Here is a 20,651-nt window from a genome sequence, read left to right as displayed (position 1 = left end):
TTCTCAACTGGCCTACCTGGTTAAATAAAGGTGAAATAAAAAAACATGATAAGCAATAAGCATTATCACCTGAAGCCCAACTGATAGAGTGTAGTGGCTATAAATAGGCTGAAGCATGGGGTTGCCCATTTATCTGCATTTACCCTATTGGGTTAATCATTAACTAGATCCCAAATGTGATATTTAAACTAGTTAGCATTATATTTATTTTATGTCCCGAAAACACATGAATAAACACAGTGAATATAATGTAGGCCTACCTTTTTTAGGGTAACTTGGGGTAACCCATCACCCGGTGGGGTAACACGTCCCCCTGCCTGTACTTCTCACAGACAAAAATAAACACTTAATGTCACCATTTTCCCTCAACCCTTTTCCCTGGCTGCCACTACTCTTGCTAAACTATATTATGCACTAATGCGAATTGTGGCAGTCATGTACTCAACCAAACCGCTGCTAAAAACTCAGGGTTTTAAGGAGTTGAGGAATTGATAAAGTAAGAATGGAAATCTGGGCTCGTCTTTTTTGATTTTTTTTTTTTAAACCAATGCCATTAAAACTGCTATTTTCCCTACGATCGTATTATGAGTTGTTGTGCGTTGTCTGAATGCATGTTTCCTTCCCTATGGCACTCGTAACTTAAACGCGCCCCGAGAGGGATATTTCTCTGGCGTAGAAGGCACAACAACAAGCCGACTAGATTAATTAACTGTTCTACTATTGGCTTGTCAGTTTTTTTCCTATTCATTACTTGTTATGTTTGCAGAGGAAACAGTAAATGTGGACTGTTCATATAGCATCTTCTAAGTGCGCCTCTACAGATTTAGTTTTTTTTTTTCTCCGTATTTTTGGGGGTGTTCCCACCGCGAAATGACTGCAGCTGAAACTGGTGGACATTTTGTCCTTTTTTGGGACGATATGATTTGGACATTGATTCTGGAATGTGGTTCACATTGTGGTCAGTTGAAGGTATCGGAATCGGAATGGTGTTCATGTCATTTATCTTGTGTGTATTATTGTCTCTAGTCTCATGTGTAACATGTTGAGGGTCTGTCTCCACGGTGTCACATGTTGCGGTTCTGTCTCCACGGTGTCACATGTTGCGGTTCTGTCTCCACGGTGTCACATGTTGCGGTTCTGTCTCCACGGTGTCACATGTTGCCTGTCTCCACGGTGTCACATGTTGCGGTTCTGTCTCCACGGTGTCACATGTTGCACCCTGTCTCCACGGTGTCACATGTTGCGGTTCTGTCTCCACGGTGTCACATGTTGCGGTTCTGTCTCCACGGTGTCACATGTTGCGGTTCTGTCTCCACGGTGTCACATGTTGCGGTTCTGTCTCCACGGTGTCACATGTTGCGGTTCTGTCTCCACGGTGTCACATGTTGCGGTTCTGTCTCCACGGTGTCACATGTTGCGGTTCTGTCTCCACGGTGTCACATGTTGCGGTTCTGTCTCCACGGTGTCACATGTTGCGGTTCTGTCTCCACGGTGTCACATGTTGCGGTTCTGTCTCACGGTGTCACATGTTGCGGTTCTGTCTCCACGGTGTCACATGTTGCGGTTCTGTCTCCACGGTGTCACATGTTGCGGTTCTGTCTCCACGGTGTCACATGTTGCGGTTCTGTCTCCACGGTGTCACATGTTGCGGTTCTGTCTCCACGGTGTCACATGTTGCGGTTCTGTCTCCACGGTGTCACATGTTGCGGTTCTGTCTCCACGGTGTCACATGTTGAGGGTCTGTCTCCCACGGTGTCACATGTTGAGGGTCTGTCTCCACGGTGTCACATGTTGAGGGTCTGTCGCCACGGTGTCACATGTTGAGGGTCTGTCTCCACGGTGTCACATGTTGAGGGTCTGTCTCCACAGTGTAAGGTGTATCTAGTAGAAGATGTGCTGATGAACTTCCTGCTGGGTATTCTGGAGGGCGGTGGCTCAGTGGACGAACACCCTCTCATCCAGCAGCTTCTGGACCTCTTCTGGCTTCTCATGGAGGTCAGTACCTACCCTCTACCCTTTACCTATAACGCTAAGGTGAGGTGAGCCTCTGGCACAGCATGTAGCCAACGCTAGCTAGTCTTTGCTGAACATTATCTCCTGCACCTGCATTTGGCCAGTCCTAGTTTGAAAATCTTTATCGCTTAACTCAAATGTTTGTATGAATCATGTGTTGATGGCAATGGTAGATTTGTGCAATTAACTCTCGAGGCAAAATGTGATCTTTTTCTGAATGCAATGACTCTGCCCGTACAGGACTACGAGGTCAACGAGTGTCTGAAGCAGCTGATGATGTCACTGCTGAGGGCCTATAGATTCTCCCCCATCATCCCAGACTTGGGCTTCCAGGTAGGATGCCACACCCACGGACCATACTCTAGCATACCTGTGGATTTACTTCCTGTCTTAGACTCCGGCCCCACACACCCCCTCCATACCATACCTGGGCTGCATTCCAAACACATAAGACGTACCCTCTCACCTCAGCTCTCAAATTAAGTGGACACTTCTGATTTTACATATCATGATGTGTATTGAGTTGACCACTTGCAGGGAAAGGAGCAAAGGAAATGTCACTCCTTTGTCCCACCAGTTGTGGTTTTGTCGTCATCGAATACGAACCATCCGACGATATCAGGTAAATCCAAAATGACAGGGTACTAGTGTGATGACAGGGAAAGTTTTATGCGCTAGCTAACCAAACAAAAACATCATTACTTTTTACGAGACGTGTTTGTGCCATCATGCATTAGTAGCACCATCTATAACTGATTTACATTTAGTTTTTACTAACACTTGTATGTTGACTTCTCCATATTGACGTTGAGGTTTTAAGTTTCGACTGACTCTTCTTAGCGGATGTACAATCATCGCGAATTGAATTATGGGGCGTTTCAGGCCTCGAAGTGAACATAATTGTAGAGGGAGAATTCTCTGTTGTGGGTCCAATGTTTAAAAAAAAAATGTTTAAATTTTTATTTAGCCCTTCTTTTACCAGGTAAGTTTACTGAGAAGACATTGTCATTTACAGCAATGACCTGGGGACATAGTTACAAAGGAGAGGAGGGGGATGAATGAGCCAATTGTAATCTATGTATAACAGCAGCAGAGGGAGAGTTTTCAGGTGTGGATCCACTGTCACACTAGTTCCTAGTTTTAGTAGTGCAATGTACAGGATATGCATGGTATACCCTGAGTGTGCAAAACATTTAAGAACACCTGCTCTGTCCATGACGTATTCTGACCAGGTATATCCAGGTGAAAAGCTATGATCCCTTATTGATGTCACTTGTTAAATCCACTTCAATCAGTGTCGATGAAGAGGAGGAGACGGGTTAAAGAAGGATTTTTAAACCTTGAGACAATTGAGACATCAAATGTATTTATAAAGCCCTTCTTACATCAGATATCTCAAAGTGCTGTACAGAAACCCAGCCTAAAACCCCCAAACAGCAAGCAATGCTGATGTAGAAGCACGGTGGCTAGGAAAAACCCCCTAGAAAGGCCAAAACCTCTATGAAGAAACCTAGAGAGGAACCAGGCTATGAGGGGTGGCCAGTCCTCTTCTGGCTGTGCCGGGTGGAGATTATAACAGAACATGGCCAAGATGTTCAAACATTCATAGATGACCTACAGGAGATTATAACAGAACATGGCCAAGATGTTCAAACGTTCATAGATGACCAACAGGAGATTATAACAGAACATGGCCAAGATGTTCAAACATTCATAGATGACCTACAGGAGATTATAACAGAACATGGCCAAGATGTTCAAACGTTCATAGATGACCAACAGGAGATTATAACAGAACATGGCCAAGATGTTCAAACATTCATAGATGACCAACAGGAGATTATAACAGAACATGGCCAAGATGTTCAAACATTCATAGATGACCAACAGGAGATTATAACAGAACATGACCAAGATGTTCAAACGTTCATAGATGACCAGCAGGGTCAAATAATAATAATCAGTTGTGGAGGGTGCAGCAAGTCAGCACCTCAGGAGTAAATGTCATTTGGCTTTTCATAGCCGATCATTGAGAGTATCTCTACCGCTCCTGCTGTCTCTAGAGAGTTGAAAACAGCATATCTGGGACAGGTAGCACGTCCGGTGAACAGGTCAGGGTTCCATAGCCACAGGCAGAACAGTTGAAACTGGAGCAGCAGCACAGCCAGGTGGACTGGGGACAGCAAGGAGCCATCAGGCCAGGTAGTCCTGAGGCATGGTCCTAGGGCTCAGGTCAGTTGAAACTGGAGCAGCAGCACAGCCAGGTGGACTGGGGACAGCAAGGAGCCATCAGGCCAGGTAGTCCTGAGGCATGGTCCTAGGGCTCAGGTCAGTTGAAACTGGAGCAGCAGCACAGCCAGGTGGACTGGGGACAGCAAGGAGCCATCAGGCCAGGTAGTCCTGAGGCATGGTCCTAGGGCTCAGGTCAGTTGAAACTGGAGCAGCAGCACGGCCAGGTGGACTGTGGACAGCAAGGAGCCATCAGGCCAGGTAGTCCTGAGGCATGGTCCTAGGGCTCAGGTCCTCAGAGATCATTAAAAAGAGCATACTTAAATTCACACAGGACACCGGAGAAATACTCCAGATAAAACAGACGGATCCTATCCCCCCCGACACATAAACTACTGCAGCATAAATACTGGAGGCTGAGATGGGAAGGGTCAGGAGACACTGTGGCCCCATCCGATGATTCCCCCGGACAGGGCCAAACAGGCAGGATATAACCCCACCCACTTTGCCAAAGCACAGCCCCCACACCACTGGAGGGATATCTTCAACCACCAACTTACCATCCTGAGACAAGGCCGAGTATAGCCCACAAAGATCTCCGCCATGGCACAACCCAAGGGGGGCCAACACAGACAGGAAGACTGGTGTGTGACTCAACCCACTCAAGTGACGCACCCCTCCCAGGGACGGTATGAAAGAGCCCCAGTAAGCCAGTGACTCAGCCCCTCTAATAGGGCTAGAGGCAGAGAATCCCAGTGGAGAGAGGGGTGCCGGCCAGGCAGAGACAGCAAGGGCAGTTCGTTGCTCCAGAGCCTTTCCGTTCACCTTCCCACTCCTGGGCCAGACTACACTCAATCATATGACTCACTGAAGAGTTGAGTCTTCAATAAAGATGAGATGAGTCATGGATAGTCTGTAGTCCTTGCATCATGCAATGCGGAGTCTGAGTTGTCGAACATCAATTCAAGTTTGAGTCTGTAGTGGCTCTATGCCTCCCTAATGGATTTGTGGAGCTCGTACCTGCTTGCCTGGAACGCGTTGCTCCACCGAGTCAGCAGAACAAACCCTGATGACATTGAATGCTGCAGTGCTGCCTCTCAGCAGGGTTTTTGGTTGGGGTATGTCCGGTTCATGATGATGATTGTTATTGTGGGCACATCATCAACACATTTCCTATTGAAGCCTGTGACTGGTAACATATATTCCTCAATGTGGGTGGATGAATCTTTTTGAACATATTCCAGTCAGCATTCTCAAATCAATCCTACAGCATTGAGCCTGCCTGCCTCTTCTGTCCAGGGCCTCAATTTTCACAACTTTGGACCTGTGCCCTATGTTGCTCTAGTCAAAGTAGTGCACTCGGTAGGGAATAGGGTGTCATTTGAAACACATGAAGGACACAGGAGGAGATGATAAACAGTCAATCAGATATCACCTTGGTGTGATATACATAGTTGGTTAATTCAAAAAGTACCTCGTAAATTTAAAAAACAACGTTGATGTTTAACCTTAGATGTGTCAAAGGAGCAGCTGTGTTTGTGAAGGAGTTGGGTGTCTTTCAGTTTGTCCTTGTCATGGTCCAGAGCTGTGTGTGTGTGTGTGTGTGTGTGTGTGTGTGTGTGTGTGTGTGTTTAGGAGTAGGATCTGTTTCATTTCATCCTTGTCACATTTAGCAGAGGAGAGCTTGTTGAGGTTACAATCTGAGAGAGGTGGTTAAAAATGTCCAGCAGCTCTGCTGTTATTAACTGGGGTGGGGGTCCTGGGGGTGGGAGTGGTGGGTCCTGGGGGTGGGGGTTGGGTGGGTCCTGGGGGGTGGGAGGGGAGGGGGGGTGGGTGGGGTGTGGGAGTGGGTGGGTCCGTGGGGAGTGGGTGGGTCCTGGGGGGTGGGTGGGTGGGTGGGTCCTGGGGTGTGGGAGTGGGTGGGTCCTGGGGAGTGGGTGGGTCCTGGGGGGTGGGAGTGGGTGGGTCCTGGGGGGTGGGTGGGTCCTGGGGGGGGGAGTGGGTGGGTCCTGGGGGTGGGAGTGGGTGGGTCCTGGGGGGTGGGGGGTGGGTGGGTCCTGGGGGTGGGGGTCCTGGGGGTCCTGGGGAGGTGGGAGTGGGAGTGGGTGGGTCCTGGGGAGGTGGGAGTGTGTGGGTCCTGGGGAGGTGGGAGTGTGTGGGTCCTGGGGAGGTGGGAGTGTGGGGGGAGGTGTGTGGGTCCTGGGGGTGGGGGTGGGGTGGGTGGGTCCTGGGGGTGGGGGGGGTGGGTGGGTCCTGGGGGGTGGGTGGGTCCTGTGGGGGTGGGTGGGTCCTGTGGGGGTGGGTGGGTCCTGTGGGGGGGTCCTGGGGGGTGGGTCCTGTGGGGGTGTGTGGGTCCTGGGTGGGTCCTGGGGGGTGGGAGTGGGGGTGGGTGGGTCCTGGGGAGGTGGGTGGGTGGGGGTGGGGTCCTGGGGGGTGGGTCCTGGGGGGTGGGGGTGGGTCCTGGGGGTGGGAGTGGGTTGGTCCTGGGGAGGTGGGAGTGGGTGGGTCCTGGGGAGGTGGGAGTGGGTCCTGGGGAGGGGTGGGTCCTGGGGAGGTGGGAGTGTGTGGGTCCTGGGGAGGTGGGAGTGTGGGGGTGTGTGGGTCCTGGGGGGTGGGGGTGGGGGTGTGTGGGTCCTGGGGGTGGTGGGGGGTGGTGGGGGGGTTTGGGGTGTGTATATTCAATGTATTGCAATGGTAATGGTGGCTGCATATGACTTGTAATTTGTCTTCTATGACTTTCTCCAGATTCACTACCTTCGTTTGACGACAGCTATTCTGCGCCATGAGAAGTCCAGGAAGTATCTGCTCAGCAATGTTCTATATCCTTTCATTGGTTAATGAAGTGCTTATTATGCTTCATAATTATCACACTAAGTAGTCATGTACTTGCGATGCACAAGTTTTTTGAGACAGTGTAGTTAGTTATCTCATCAATTTTAAATGCTCTTTAGTTGGTCAGGATAAGATTCTGCCATACGACACGTCCCTCATGGCTCTGTCCTTGGACCCCTAAAACTTTCCCGGTGAAATGTGCTTACAGTATATTTTGATTGTCTGTGTAGTCTTCAACTGTGTAATCTTGCACGCTGTGTTGCTTGGTATGAGTAGGATGTTGTCGGGCCTGTGTTAGCGTGTTGTCGGGCCTGTGTTAGCGTGTTGTCGGGCCTGTGTTAGCGTGTTGTCGGGCCTGTGTTAGCGTGTTGTCGGGCCTGTGTTAGCGTGTTGTCTGGCGCGTGTTTGCATGTATATAATCTGTATTATCTTTAACTCTCAACACGTTTGATGTTTTGCGCTCAGTGGTGTTCTTCTACATTAAGACTCCTCTCAGGGTGAAGGAGGCGGGACTAGAGGAACTCATCCCCACCACCTGGTGGCCCACACGCTTCGACAAGGAGGTACACCCTATCACGGCTTTCCTCTGAAAAGGATGTCATGATTTGGCTACCGTTTGTTTGTTTCAGAAGCTCATAACATTTCTAGCTACAAAAAAAGTGTTTGTTTGTCCCCATAGGATGGGTTGTTTGCCTGTCCCCATAGGAGATAACCATTTTGCTTCCAGGTAGAGCCCTTTGGAACCTTGTCTCAATGCAGCGTTTCCCAAACTCGGTCCTCGGTACCCAAGGTGTGCACGTTTTTGGTTTGTGCCCCTAGCACTACACAGCTGATTCAAATGATCAAAGCTTGTTGGTTAATTGAATCAGCTGAATAGTGGTAGGGGCACAAACCAAAAACGTGAACCCCCTTGTGGTCCTGAGGACCGAGTTTAGGGAAACACTCTGTTAGTGAAAGGGTTCCACTTGGAACTAAAAAAAAATCTTTATTTTCCAGAGGGGTTTTTCCCCACGGGGACAACTAAAGAATTCTTTATGGTTCTAGGTAGCACTGCTTATTTCTAAGAATGTAACAAAGTGATAACAACAAGATAATACAGTACAATCGGTCCCCTCTCGTGTGACTAGGGAAAGGAGTCTAAAGATGAGAGTGCAGAGGAGAGGCTGAGGCGCCGGGCCTACGAGAGAGGCTGTCAGAGGCTTAAGAAGAGGATCGAGGGTTAGTCATGTCCACTACAAATTCCCCATCACATTTGTCTGCTTGTCTACAGCCAGAAGGGGTTGGGTTTCTCTCTATGTTTTCTTCCTTGGGAGTTTTTTTTTCCCTTCCCTCCTTTCGTATGCTTCTGTTCCTGCTTCTGCTTGCTCTTTGTGGTCTAGGCCTGGTTCTGTGAAAGCTCTTTGTGGTCTAGGCCTGGTTCTGTGAAAGCTCTTTGTGACAACTGGTGATGTAAAACAAATGTTATTATTATGATGCTCTGGCTCAGCTGTGCAGTCTCTTCTGTCCTGTCAGTGGTGGAGGAGTTGCAGGTTCAGATCCTGAAGTTGATGCTAAACAACAAGGACAAAGGAACGGTACGTCCCCGATGTTTATAATGCAGTTCTACTTCTTCTGTTATAAAACTTCTCCAACTCTCACTGACCATCGCTGCTTCTGTCTCTCACAGGGTGAAGCATCGCGGTACATATTCCTGAATAAGTTCAGGAAGTTTCTACAGGAGAACGCCAGCAACAGAGGGGTAAGAGATGTGTTTCCTGTGTGTGTGTTACACGGATGGTGTGTGGGTTTCAGCACCCCACAGCGCTGTGTCCTCCAGAATACATGATGTGTTTCCTGTGTGTGTGTTACATGGATGGTGTGTGGGTTTCAGCACCCCACAGCGCTGTGTCCTCCAGAATACATGATGTGTTTCCTGTGTGTGTGTGTGTGTGTTTCAGCACCCCACAGCGCTGTGTCCTCCAGAATACATGATGCGTTTCCTGTGTGTGTGTGTTTCAGCACCCCACAGCGCTGTGTCCTCCAGAATACATGATGCGTTTCCTGTGTGTGTGTGTTTCAGCACCCCACAGCGCTGTGTCCTCCAGAATACATGATGCGTTTCCTGTGTGTGTGTGTTTCAGCACCCCACAGCGCTGTGTCCTCCAGAATACGTGATGTGTTTCCTGTGTGTGGGTGTGTGTGTTTCAGCACCCCACAGCGCTGTGTCCTCCAGAATACATGATGCGTTTCCTGTGTGTGTGTGTTTCAGCACCCCACAGCGCTGTGTCCTCCAGAATACATGGTGTGTTTCCTGTGTGTGTGTGTGTGTGTTTCAGCACCCCACAGCACTGTGTCCTCCAGAATACATGATGCGTTTCCTGTGTGTGTGTGTTTCAGCACCCCACAGCGCTGTGTCCTCCAGAATACATGATGCGTTTCCTGTGTGTGTTTTCAGCACCCCACAGCGCTGTGTCCTCCAGAATACATGATGCGTTTCCTGTGTGTGTGTGTGTTTCAGCACCCCACAGCGCTGTGTCCTCCAGAATACATGATGCGTTTCCTGTGTGTGTGTGTTTCAGCACCCCACAGCGCTGTGTCCTCCAGAATACATGATGCGTTTCCTGTGTGTGTGTGTTTCAGCACCCCACAGCGCTGTGTCCTCCAGAATACATGATGCGTTTCCTGTGTGTGTGTGTTTCAGCACCCCACAGCGCTGTGTCCTCCAGAATACATGGTGTGTTTCCTGCATCGGCTCATCACGGCCGTAAGGAGCTACTGGGACGAAGGGAAGATGAGGAACCCTGGCTGCGTCAGCAGTGACGGTGAGGGAGGGAGGGAGGTGGGAGAGAGAGGGAGGTGGGAGAGAGAGGGAGGTGGGAGAGAGAGGGAGGTGGGAGAGAGAGGGAGGTGGGAGAGAGAGGGTGGGAGAGAGAGAGGAGGTGGGAGAGAGAGGGAGGTGGGAGAGAGAGGGAGGTGGGAGAGAGAGGGAGGTGGGAGAGAGAGGGAGGTGGGAGGGAGGGAGGGAAGAGGTGGGAGGGAGGGGGAGGGAAAGAGGTGGGAGGGAGGGAGGGAAAGAGGTGGGAGGGAGAGAGGGAGAGAGGTGGGAGGGAGAGAGGGAGAGAGGTGGGAGGGAGAGAGATGTGGGAGGTAGAGAGGGAGGGAGGGAGGGAGGGAGGGTGGGTGGGAGGGAGAGAGGTGGGATGGAGGGAGAGAGGTGGGAGGGAGAGAGGTGGGAGGGAGAGAGGTGGGAGGGAGAGAGATGGGAGGGAGAGAGGGAGGAGGGAGAGAGAGAGGAGGGTGGGAGGGAGGGAGGGAGGGAGAGAGAGAGAGAGAGGGAGGTGGGTGGGTGGGTGGGAGGGAGGTGGGTGGGTGGGAGGGAGGGAGAGGGGAGAGGGAGGGAGGGAGGGAGGGAGGGAGAGGGGAGGGAGGGGAGAGACTTTTGCCAACAAGGCGAGTAGGGAGAGGGAGAGGGGGGGAGGGAGGGAGGGAGAGGGGTGGGAGGGAGGGAGGGAGGAGAGGGAGGGGAGGGGGGTGGGAGGGAGGGGAGAGAGAGGGGTGGGAGGGAGGGAGGGAGAGGGGTGGGAGGGAGAGGGGAGAGGGAGGGAGGGAGGGAGAGAGAGGGGTGGGAGGGAGGGAGGGAGAGGGGGTGGGAGGGAGAGAGAGGGGTGGGAGGGGGAGAGAGGTAGTGGGAGGGAGGGAGGGAGAGGGGTGGGAGGGAGGGAGGGAGAGGTGGGGGGAGGGAGAGGTGGGGGAGGGAGGGAGGGAGAGGTGGGAGGGAGGGAGGGGGAGAGGTGGGAGGGAGAGAGCTAGAGGAGGGAGGGGAGGGAGGGAGAGGTGGGAGGGAGGGAGAGAGAGGGAGGGAGGTGGCAGAGAGGTGGGTGGGTGGGAGAGGTGGGTGGGTGGGAGAGGGAGAGAGGTAGGTGGGTGGGTGGGAGAGGGAGAGAGGTAGGTGGGTGGGTGGGAGAGGGAGAGAGGTGGGTGGGAGAGGGAGAGAGGTGGGTGGGAGGTGGGTGGGAGAGGGAGAGAGGTGGGTGGGAGGTGGGTGGGAGAGGGAGAGAGATGGGTGGGAGAGGGAGAGAGGTGGGTGGGAGAGGGTGGGTGGGAGAGGGAGGTGAGAGGGGAGAGAGGTGGGTGGGAGAGGGAGGTGAAAGGGAGAGAGGTGGGTGGGAGAGGGAGGTGAGAGGGAGAGAGGTGGGTGGGAGAGGGAGGTGAGAGGGAGAGAGGTGGGTGGGAGAGGGAGGTGAGAGGGAGAGAGGTGGGTGGGAGAGGGAGGTGAGAGGGAGAGAGGTGGGTGGGAGAGGGAGGTGAGAGGGAGAGAGGTGGGAGAGAGGTGGGAGGGGGAGGGAGAGGGTGGGTGGGAGAGGTGGGAGGGGAGGGAGAGAGATGGGTGGGAGAGGGAGAGGTGGGTGGGAGAGGGAGATGAGAGGGAGAGGTGGGAGGGGGAGGGAGAGATGGAACTGGGAGAGGGAGAGGTGGGTGGGAGAGGGAGATGAGAGGGAGAGGTGGGTGGGAGAGGGAGGTGAGAGGGAGAGAGGTGGGAGGGGAGGGAGAGGTGGGAGAGACTGGGAGGGGGAGGGAGAGAGGTGGGAGGGAGAGATTATCCTCACTGGGAGGGGGAGGGAGAGAGGTGGGAGGGGGAGGGAGAGAGGTGGGAGAGGTGGGAGGGGGAGAGAGGTGGGAGGGGGTGGGAGAGAGGTGGGTGGGAGAGGGGATTATCTGGGTGGGAGAGGTGGGAGGGGGTGGGAGAGAGGTGGGTGGGAGATCATCAGAGCTGGGTGGGAGAAGATGACTGGGTGAGGGAGCGTGAGGGGGAGAGAACGCACGGGAGGAGATAGACGCAGGGGGAGAGAACTAGGGGGAGGGAGCTAATAGACGCGAGGAGGGGGAAGAGCGAGAGGGGGGGGTGACCAGGATTTTCAACTAGGAAAATGTGGCTCCGGCCATTTCACCAGCAGCATTTAAATTTACCGTACGTTTGAGAATTTTACCAGACCCATATGCATTGGGTGGGTAACCTGATTAGGGTGTACATCCACAGTGCTCAGACTGACAGAAATCTCATTGACATTTAGGTAATTCATATGAACCGAACATGAAACAGCGTGCGTCTTCTTCTCAAATTCAGATGTGCATTTGAAGATGTTACAATACCTGTCCACATTTGACTTTTGCCAACAAGATGAGTAACGAACAGTAAAGTCACTAGCTTATGTCTATCTACTAAACCCCCCCATAGTAGAAAAGTTTATCTATACTACTGGCCAGCTTGCTGTTCTCTGGGAGAAAGAAATGACCTATTCCAAACTAAATCTACTACAGTTGTGGGATGATATATTCCAAATTCATACAATCCGTTGGCCTAGGCTACATCAACAAATAAAACAATTAGTCTGATGCAACAGATCAGAACGTTTGGTTTACAATGTAGATCAACTCTTAATTCATCACATCATAAGTGCAGCAATACGCACAAGGAATATATATATTTTTTGTTTCCTGTCATGCATCTTGCGAGAAAACACTGTCAAAAGCGCACCAGGCATGAGAGCTGTTTCATGAGACGGAGATGAAAATATCCGTTCGAATTTTCGAAAGAGGGAAGATTTAAAGATGCAACAACTAGCATGGGATGCTAATATGACTAGGATTATCATCAACTAGCACGGGATGCTAATATGACTAGGATTATCATCAACTAGCACGGGATGCTAATATGACTAGGATTATCATCAACTAGCACGGGATGCTAATATGACTAGGATTATCATCAACTAGCACGGGATGATTATATGACTAGGATTATCATCAACTAGCACGGGATGATTATATGACTAGGATTATCCTCAACTAGCACGGGATGATTATATGACTAGGATTATCCTCAACTAGCACGGGATGATTATATGACTAGGATTATCATCAACTAGCACGGGATGATTATATGACTAGGATTATCCTCAACTAGCACGGGATGATTATATGACTAGGATTATCCTCAACTAGCACGGGATGATTATATGACTATGATTATCATCAACTAGCACGGGATGCTAATATGACTAGGATTATCATCAACTAGCACGGGATGCTAATATGACTAGGATTATCATCAACTAGCACGGGATGCTAATATGACTAGGATTATCATCAACTAGCACGGGATGCTAATATGACTAGGATTATCATCAACTAGCACGGGATGCTAATATGACTAGGATTATCATCAACTAGCACGGGTTGCTAATATGACTAGGATTATCATCAACTAGCACGGGATGCTAATATGACTAGGATTATCCTCAACTAGCACGGGATGCTAATATGACTAGGATTATCATCAACTAGCATGGGTTGCTAATATGACTAGGATTATCCTCAACTAGCACGGGATGCTAATATGACTAGGATTATCCTCAACTAGCACGGGATGCTAATATGACTAGGATTATCCTCAACTAGCACGGGATGCTAATATGACCAGGATTATCCTCAACTAGCACGGGATGCTAATATGACTAGGATTATCCTCAACTAGCACGGGATGCTAATATGACTAGGATTATCCTCAACTAGCACGGGATGCTAATATGACTAGGATTATTATCAACTAGCACGGGATGCTAATATGACTAGGATTATCCTCAACTAGCACGGGATGCTAATATGACGAGGATTATCCTCAACTAGCACGGGATGATAATATGACTAGGATTATCCTCAACTAGCACGGGATGCTAATATGACTAGGATTATCCTCAACTAGCACGGGATGCTAATATGACCAGGATTATTATCAACTAGCACGGGATGCTAATATGACTAGGATTATTATCAACTAGCACGGGATGCTAATATGACCAGGATTATCCTCAACTAGCACGGGATGCTAATATGACTAGGATTATCATCAACTAGCACGGGTTGCTAATATGACTAGGATTATCATCAACTAGCACGGGTTGCTAATATGACTAGGATTATCCTCAACTAGCACGGGTTGCTAATATGACTAGGATTATCCTCAACTAGCACGGGATGCTAATATGACCAGGATTATCCTCAACTAGCATGGGATGCTAATATGACTAGGATTATCCTCAACTAGCATGGGATGCTAATATGACTAGGATTATCCTCAACTAGCACGGGATGCTAATATGACCAGGATTATCCTCAACTAGCATGGGATGCTAATATGACTAGGATTATCAACTAGCATGGGATGCTAATATGACTAGGATAATGCCTTTGCCATCAAGACAAAGGAAACCATATAACGTTTGAGAAATAGGCTACTGGTTTCAATGGCATATGGAAGTCTTTAAAATAATAGGTCTATATTTTGGCTAGGCTACTATGAAACCAGGTAAATTTGCCTCCATAATGTGTAGTAAAACGTTCCCGGATTTAAGTACGTTTTCACAATGTCTACTGCCTCCAGCTCATTGCGAAGTGGTGTGCGACGCGCTGAAGCCTGCCTACCGCTATGTGCAATTGGAATGGGAAGTGTGCTCCAAATTGTATCTCTTTTTAATCTTGGCTATCTAAACTGTTTTTGAAAGGTGATAATATGGTGAGCAAAATGATTAATCATACCACTTTAGTAAATCATTTTTAAAGGACCATTTTAGATTTGAAGATCTGTGGTTTCATGTCAGACATCTTTTCTAAAATGTGACGTTGGCGTTACCATCGTTGGCGTTACCATCGTTGGCGTTACACAATGTTATCATAATGGTAGAAATTATTTAAAGTCATTGAGCTACAATATTAGTTGATTTAGAATGGGGAAAATGTACCCACAGTTATTTTTAATTTTTATATAAAATCAAAACGCCATGCCCAAATGCCACTGTAATTCAAGAACGACCCAACTTCAAACTTCGAGCGGGGGAATTCAACAGCCCAATGTCAAGTTACTGATATTATACCAACAGTGGGATAATACATGATATGGAGGAGCGGTCAAAGCCCTCCAAGCTGATCTTGGACCAGTGTGTCTAGGGGAAACCCTTACGGCTGAGCTAGAATACAATGTCAATTTACTTCTCTTAAAGGGATACTTCAGGCGTTTGACAAATCAAATCAAATTTTATTTGTCACAGACACATGGTTAGCAGATGTTAATGAGAGTGTAGCGAAATGCTTGTGCTTCTAGTTCCGACAATGCAGTAATAACCAGCGAGTAATCTAACTAACAATTCCACAACAACTACCTATACACACAAGTGTAAAGGGATGAAGAGCATAAACATATAGGAATGAGTGATGGTACAGAAAGGCATAGGAAAGATGCAGTGGATGGTATTGAGTACAGAATATACATGAGATGAATAATGTAGGGTATGTAAACATATAAAAGTGGCATAGTTTAAAGTGGCTGGTGATACATGTATTACATCAATATTTCCATTATTAAAGTGGCTGGAGTTGTTGTCAGTATGTTGGCAGCAGCCACCCAATGTTAGTGGTGGCTGTTTAACAATTGAAACCCTTCATGAGACTGGGGACGTTTGAAGGAAGTTGTTAACTAGTGTTAGCATGCTAGCTGTTACCATATACTTCTAATCATTGCCCTAACGCTAGTTAGCTTTGTCTTGAATTTGACTTGAATCCTTGAATTTGACTTGCCACTGTCTGTACAAACCCTGTCCTGTACTAAACGCTCTGCTCACTTTTCCCCTGTACCCATTATACTCTTAGCCAACTACATGAAGGGCATCTGGTCCCCTGGTATTAATAGGACATGGGAGATATTTCACAAAAGCTTTTCCTAAGCCATGTGTCCTTTATAAAAATAAAAAAAATTCCCCCTCTCATCCTATTGCTCAGGGGACTGAGTTTATGATTATCTTAATTACTTTACGGGTAATTACCCACAATAGCCCTGTCTTCATCTACCATCTCAATGGTAATGCTAATTATTTTCCCCTCCTCTCCCTCTCCAGAGGCCTATGTTCCGCCTCAGCTCTTCTACAATGGGAAGGTGGACTACTTTGACCTGCAGCGACTTGGAGGCCTTCTCTCTCATCTGAAAAAAACCCTCAAAGGTTTGAAACAACAGTCTTCTACTTTTCTTTTGATCCAGGGAAATATGTCCAAAAGAATGCTATTGACTGACAAGAGTTTTAAAGCTAGAATTCTGACAAGAGTTCTAAAGCTAGCGTGCTGACAAGAGTTCTAAAGCTAGAATTCTGACAAGAGTTCTAAAGCTAGAATTCTGACAAGAGTTCTAAAGCTAGAATTCTGACAAGAGTTCTAAAGCTAGAATTCTGACAAGAGTTCTAAAGCTAGAATTCTGACAAGAGTTCTAAAGCTAGAATTCTGACAAGAGTTCTAAAGCTAGAATTCTGACAAGAGTTCTAAAGCTAGCGTGCTGAAAATAATGTGGTTTTGATATGGATGTACTTGGTTTGATAAGGAAATGTGTTAATAAGTTCACCCACTTTCAGGAATTATATCAGCTCAAGACAAGTTCTGAAATTCCTCTGACACAGCGTTATACAGAAATGGCTTTGAGAATAGAGGCAAGTCTGAAATGTTCCCAATTCCCTATGAAATGAACTTGTTTTGGCCCAAGCCACATACAGTAGTGCACTATTAGTGTTTTTTGAGGTAGTTTTGGGTTTCTCTCCCTATCCCAGTCTGCTTTACCCACTTGCTTCAAGATGTCCACCATTGTTCCTGTATCCCAGAAAGCGAAGGTAACTGAACTAAATGACTATCGCCACATAGCACTCACTTCTGTCATCCTGAAGTGCTTTGGGAGGCTAGTTAAAACCTCTTGATGCTACCCATCCCGGATCCGGGATCGTGACTACAGCTCAAGCTCATTAGCATAACGCAAAATGTGAAAAAATATTCTTAGACATATTTAACCTCCACACCTACACAAGTCCAATAGCTCAAATGAAAGATAAACACCTTGTTCATCTACCCAGCAAGTCAGATTTCTAAAATGTTTTACGGCGAAAACATAGCACACATTTATATTAGACCACCACCGAAACAAAATGCAAGCGGCGGCCATTTTGTCCCAGAAAATATAAAATTTAAAAGTAGGATTAAAAAATAAATAATTCACTAACCTTTTGAAAATCTTCATCAGATGACAGTAATATTACATGTTACACAGTACTTTTTTTTTTTCAATAATATGCCATTAATATCCATAAATCTCTGTTTACAATGACGACATTTCAAAAAATGCTACTCAAAATGTCCGGAGAAATTATGATAGCTCGGACAGATAACGTCAGATAACAAGCAATAAACATGACTAAATATACATGTTCTACATATAGTTACAAAGATACACTTCTTCTTAATACAACCGCTGTGTTACATTTATTTTTAACGTTACAGAATTCGTTCACTAGTCTATGCTATGAGTCGGCGCTCAGATATTAGCAGTGTCTCCTCTACGTTTGGAGTCCACAGAAACCCAAAATAACCACATAAATATTCCCTTACCTTTGATGTTCTTCGATCAGAAGACGTAGAAGGAGTCATACTTACCCAATACATCGTTTGGTTTCAAGTTGTGCGTCTTTGTATTAGCATATGCTAACAGCTTCAGCTGAAATGCACCCAAAATAACTTCTGCTCCTTCTGGTCCCGCACTCTTGCGCAATCAAACTTCAAAATTACATATTATATGTTGACTAAACTGGTCAAACTAAGTGCAGAATCGAGCAAAATGTTGTTTTTATCATGTAAAACAATGATCATCACGAACAAACGAACCGGCTTCAACTGGTGTCTATTGGAAAAGAACGTTCCCCAAATCGGAATTCTGACAAATAGAGTGCATGTATGTGAGAGTGAACCGGGCATTTTCGCCCGCCAAAGGATGAGGGAGCCCGAAATTCAAACAATGAACGTGCCAATTGAAAGCAGACATCGCGCTGAACAAATACATACTGTTCCCAGATCGGTAGCTGCCTGGGAAGGGTGGGGGCGAGAATAGAGGATGACACTTGACAGCCTCAGTCAAAGTTGACCCAACTTTTCTCTTGACAAGAGAGAGTTTGGGAGAAAGGCTGCCCTGAGAGTTCTGCTTTACATACAGACATAATTTAAACGGTTTTAGAAACTTTAGAGTGTTTTCTATTCAATAATTATTATTATATGCATATATTAGCAATTTTGGAAAAAAAATATTTTCAGTTTACTATGGGCACGCACTTCCTCCAACGGGGGCAGTATTGAGCCATAAGCTCAAGAGGTTAAGGATCACCTCTCGCATCTTACCCGACACCCTGGACACACTACAATTTGCATACCGCCCCAACAGATCCACAGACTACTCCATCGCGCCGTACAGGAGGAATGCTGTTCATTGACTCCAGCTCAGCCTTCAACACCCTGAGTCTGAATCCCTACCTGTGATACTGCACTGTCCGCAACCGCAGGGCTCTCTAGAGGTGCGGTCAGCCCAACGTATCACCAGGGGGCACACTGCCTGTCCTCCAGGACATCTACAGCACCCGGTGTCTTTATGTCCAAGAAGATGATCAAGGACCTCCGCCACCCGAGTCATAGCCTGATCACGGAGATGGTACAGGTGCATCAAGCCTCCAAACCCGTCAGGCTGTTACGTAGTCACCATTAGCCGGCGTCCGCCCAGGGCCCTGCCCTGAACCTTAGTCACTGTTACTAGCCAGCTCAGCTAACACCCGGTACTCTACCCTGCACCTAAGAGACTACTGTCCTATGTACGTAGTCACCATTAGCCGGCCTCCGCCCAGGGTCCTGCCCTGAACCTTAGTCACTGTTACTAGCCAGCTCAGCTAACACCCGGTACTCTACCCTGCACCTAAGAGACTACTGTCCTATGTACGTAGTCACCATTAGCCGGCCTCCGCCCAGGGTCCTGCCCTGAACCTTAGTCACTGTTACTAGCCAGCTCAGCTAACACCCGGTACTCTACCCTGCACCTAAGAGACTACTGTCCTATGTACGTAGTCACCATTAGCCGGCCTCCGCCCAGGGCCCTGCCCTGAACCTTAGTCACTGTTACTAGCCAGCTCAGCTAACACCCGGTACTCTACCCTGCACCTAAGAGACTACTGTCATATGTACATAGTCATTGAACACTGGTCACTGTAATAATGTTTCCATACTGTTTTACCTAACTTATGTGTGTTTGTATACTGTATTCTTGTCAAGGCTCATCCTAGATAACAACTACTGCTGTACACACCTTTTCTATTCATATACTGTTTAGGGTTGAATAGTGGGAACCGGGTTACTGAGATGTAAAGCCCAAACCCTTTTCCCAGGTATAAATAATTGCGAAAACCGATTTTAAATTAATTTATTTAAATGAACAGCATTACGTGACAGGAACTGTTAAATAATATGCAATGTCTAAATCGGACTTCTCTACTGGCTACGGAGTGCAGTTCACAATGCATGTATCATCTCATCATGGTAATTGTTTTTCTCTTGTGACAGAGGCCTACATTTGCTGCAGCATAGCCTATGCTATCACTCTCGATCGCATGTTCTCTCTTCTCTTCCTCGCTGTGTCTGCCCCCCCCCACCAGATATCTCTATATAATGACGAGTTGCTCATGTCTCCGCCCTAAAAATGGGAGGAGTTGTCCCAAAGGAAGACAGGCGGCAAGTTAAGGTCCAAAATAAACCCATAGAAACGCATTGGGCTCTTTTTGGCGAGATTGATATCTCTCACTACTTGTATTTATTAGGGATCCCCATTAGTTCCTGCCAAGGCAGCAGCTACTCTCCCAGGGGTTTATTATGGATCCCCATTAGTTCCTGCCAAGGCAGCAGCTACTCTCCCAGGGGTTTATTATGGATCCCCATTAGTTCCTGCCAAGGCAGCAGCTACTCTTCCTGGGGTTTATCATGGATCCCCATTAGTTTATTATGGATCCCCATTAGTTCCTGATACCAAGGCAGCAGCTACTCTTCCTGGGGTTTATCATGGATCCCCATTAGTTTATTATGGATCCCCATTACTTCCTGATACCAAGGCAGCAGCTACTCTCCCAGGGGTTTATTATGGATCCCCATTAGTTCCTGCCGTTTGAAACGCTATTAGCGTGCGCTAACTAGCTAGCCATTTCACTTCGGTTACACCAGCCTCATCTCGGGAGTTGATAGGCATGAAGTCATAAACAGCGCAATGTTTGACGCACAACGAAGAGCTGCTGGCAAAATGCACTAAAGTGCTGTTTGAATTAATGTTTACGCGCCTGCTTCTGCCTACCACCTACCAGTCAGATACTTAGATGCTTGTATGCTCAGTCAGATTAGATCAGATCAGAGTTCAGTTTGTCAAAACGATCTGAGAAGTAGTTGGTGAACCAGGCGAGGCAGTCATTTGAGAAACCAAGGCTATTGAGACTAACGATTTACAATGTGGTGATTGACAGAGTCGAAAGCCTTGGCTTGGTTGATGAATACAGCTGCACAGTATTGTCTCTTATCGATGGCGGTTATGATATCGTTTAGGACCTTGAGCGTGGCTGAGGTGCACCTATGACCAGGTCAGAAAACCAGATTGCGTAGTGGAGAAGGTTTGGTGGGATTCAAAATGGTCGGTGATCTGTTAACTTGGCTTTCGAAGA

The 20,651-nt window shown here is 47.9% G+C and overlaps 1 protein-coding gene across 2 annotated transcripts in view; it reads left to right on the top strand.

The window, feature by feature from the left end:
- The window catches only part of LOC112255369 (E3 ubiquitin-protein ligase RNF123), a 266,952-nt gene that overhangs the window by 14,754 nt on the left and 231,547 nt on the right, over positions 1-20,651 (top strand). For both annotated transcript variants that reach the window (XM_042324870.1, XM_042324871.1), the window contains exons 12-20: positions 1,870-1,995; positions 2,254-2,346; positions 6,988-7,061; positions 7,520-7,637; positions 8,202-8,292; positions 8,587-8,648; positions 8,741-8,812; positions 9,755-9,875; positions 16,002-16,103. In XM_042324870.1, the coding sequence (XP_042180804.1) occupies positions 1,870-1,995; positions 2,254-2,346; positions 6,988-7,061; positions 7,520-7,637; positions 8,202-8,292; positions 8,587-8,648; positions 8,741-8,812; positions 9,755-9,875; positions 16,002-16,103 (859 nt within the window). The remainder of the gene's footprint in view (positions 1-1,869; positions 1,996-2,253; positions 2,347-6,987; positions 7,062-7,519; positions 7,638-8,201; positions 8,293-8,586; positions 8,649-8,740; positions 8,813-9,754; positions 9,876-16,001; positions 16,104-20,651) is intronic.

This window comes from Oncorhynchus tshawytscha, linkage group LG07, assembly GCF_018296145.1.
Source record: "Oncorhynchus tshawytscha isolate Ot180627B linkage group LG07, Otsh_v2.0, whole genome shotgun sequence".
NCBI classification, from domain to species: domain Eukaryota; kingdom Metazoa; phylum Chordata; class Actinopteri; order Salmoniformes; family Salmonidae; genus Oncorhynchus; species Oncorhynchus tshawytscha.
This window is presented reverse-complemented; position numbering and strand designations above follow the sequence as displayed.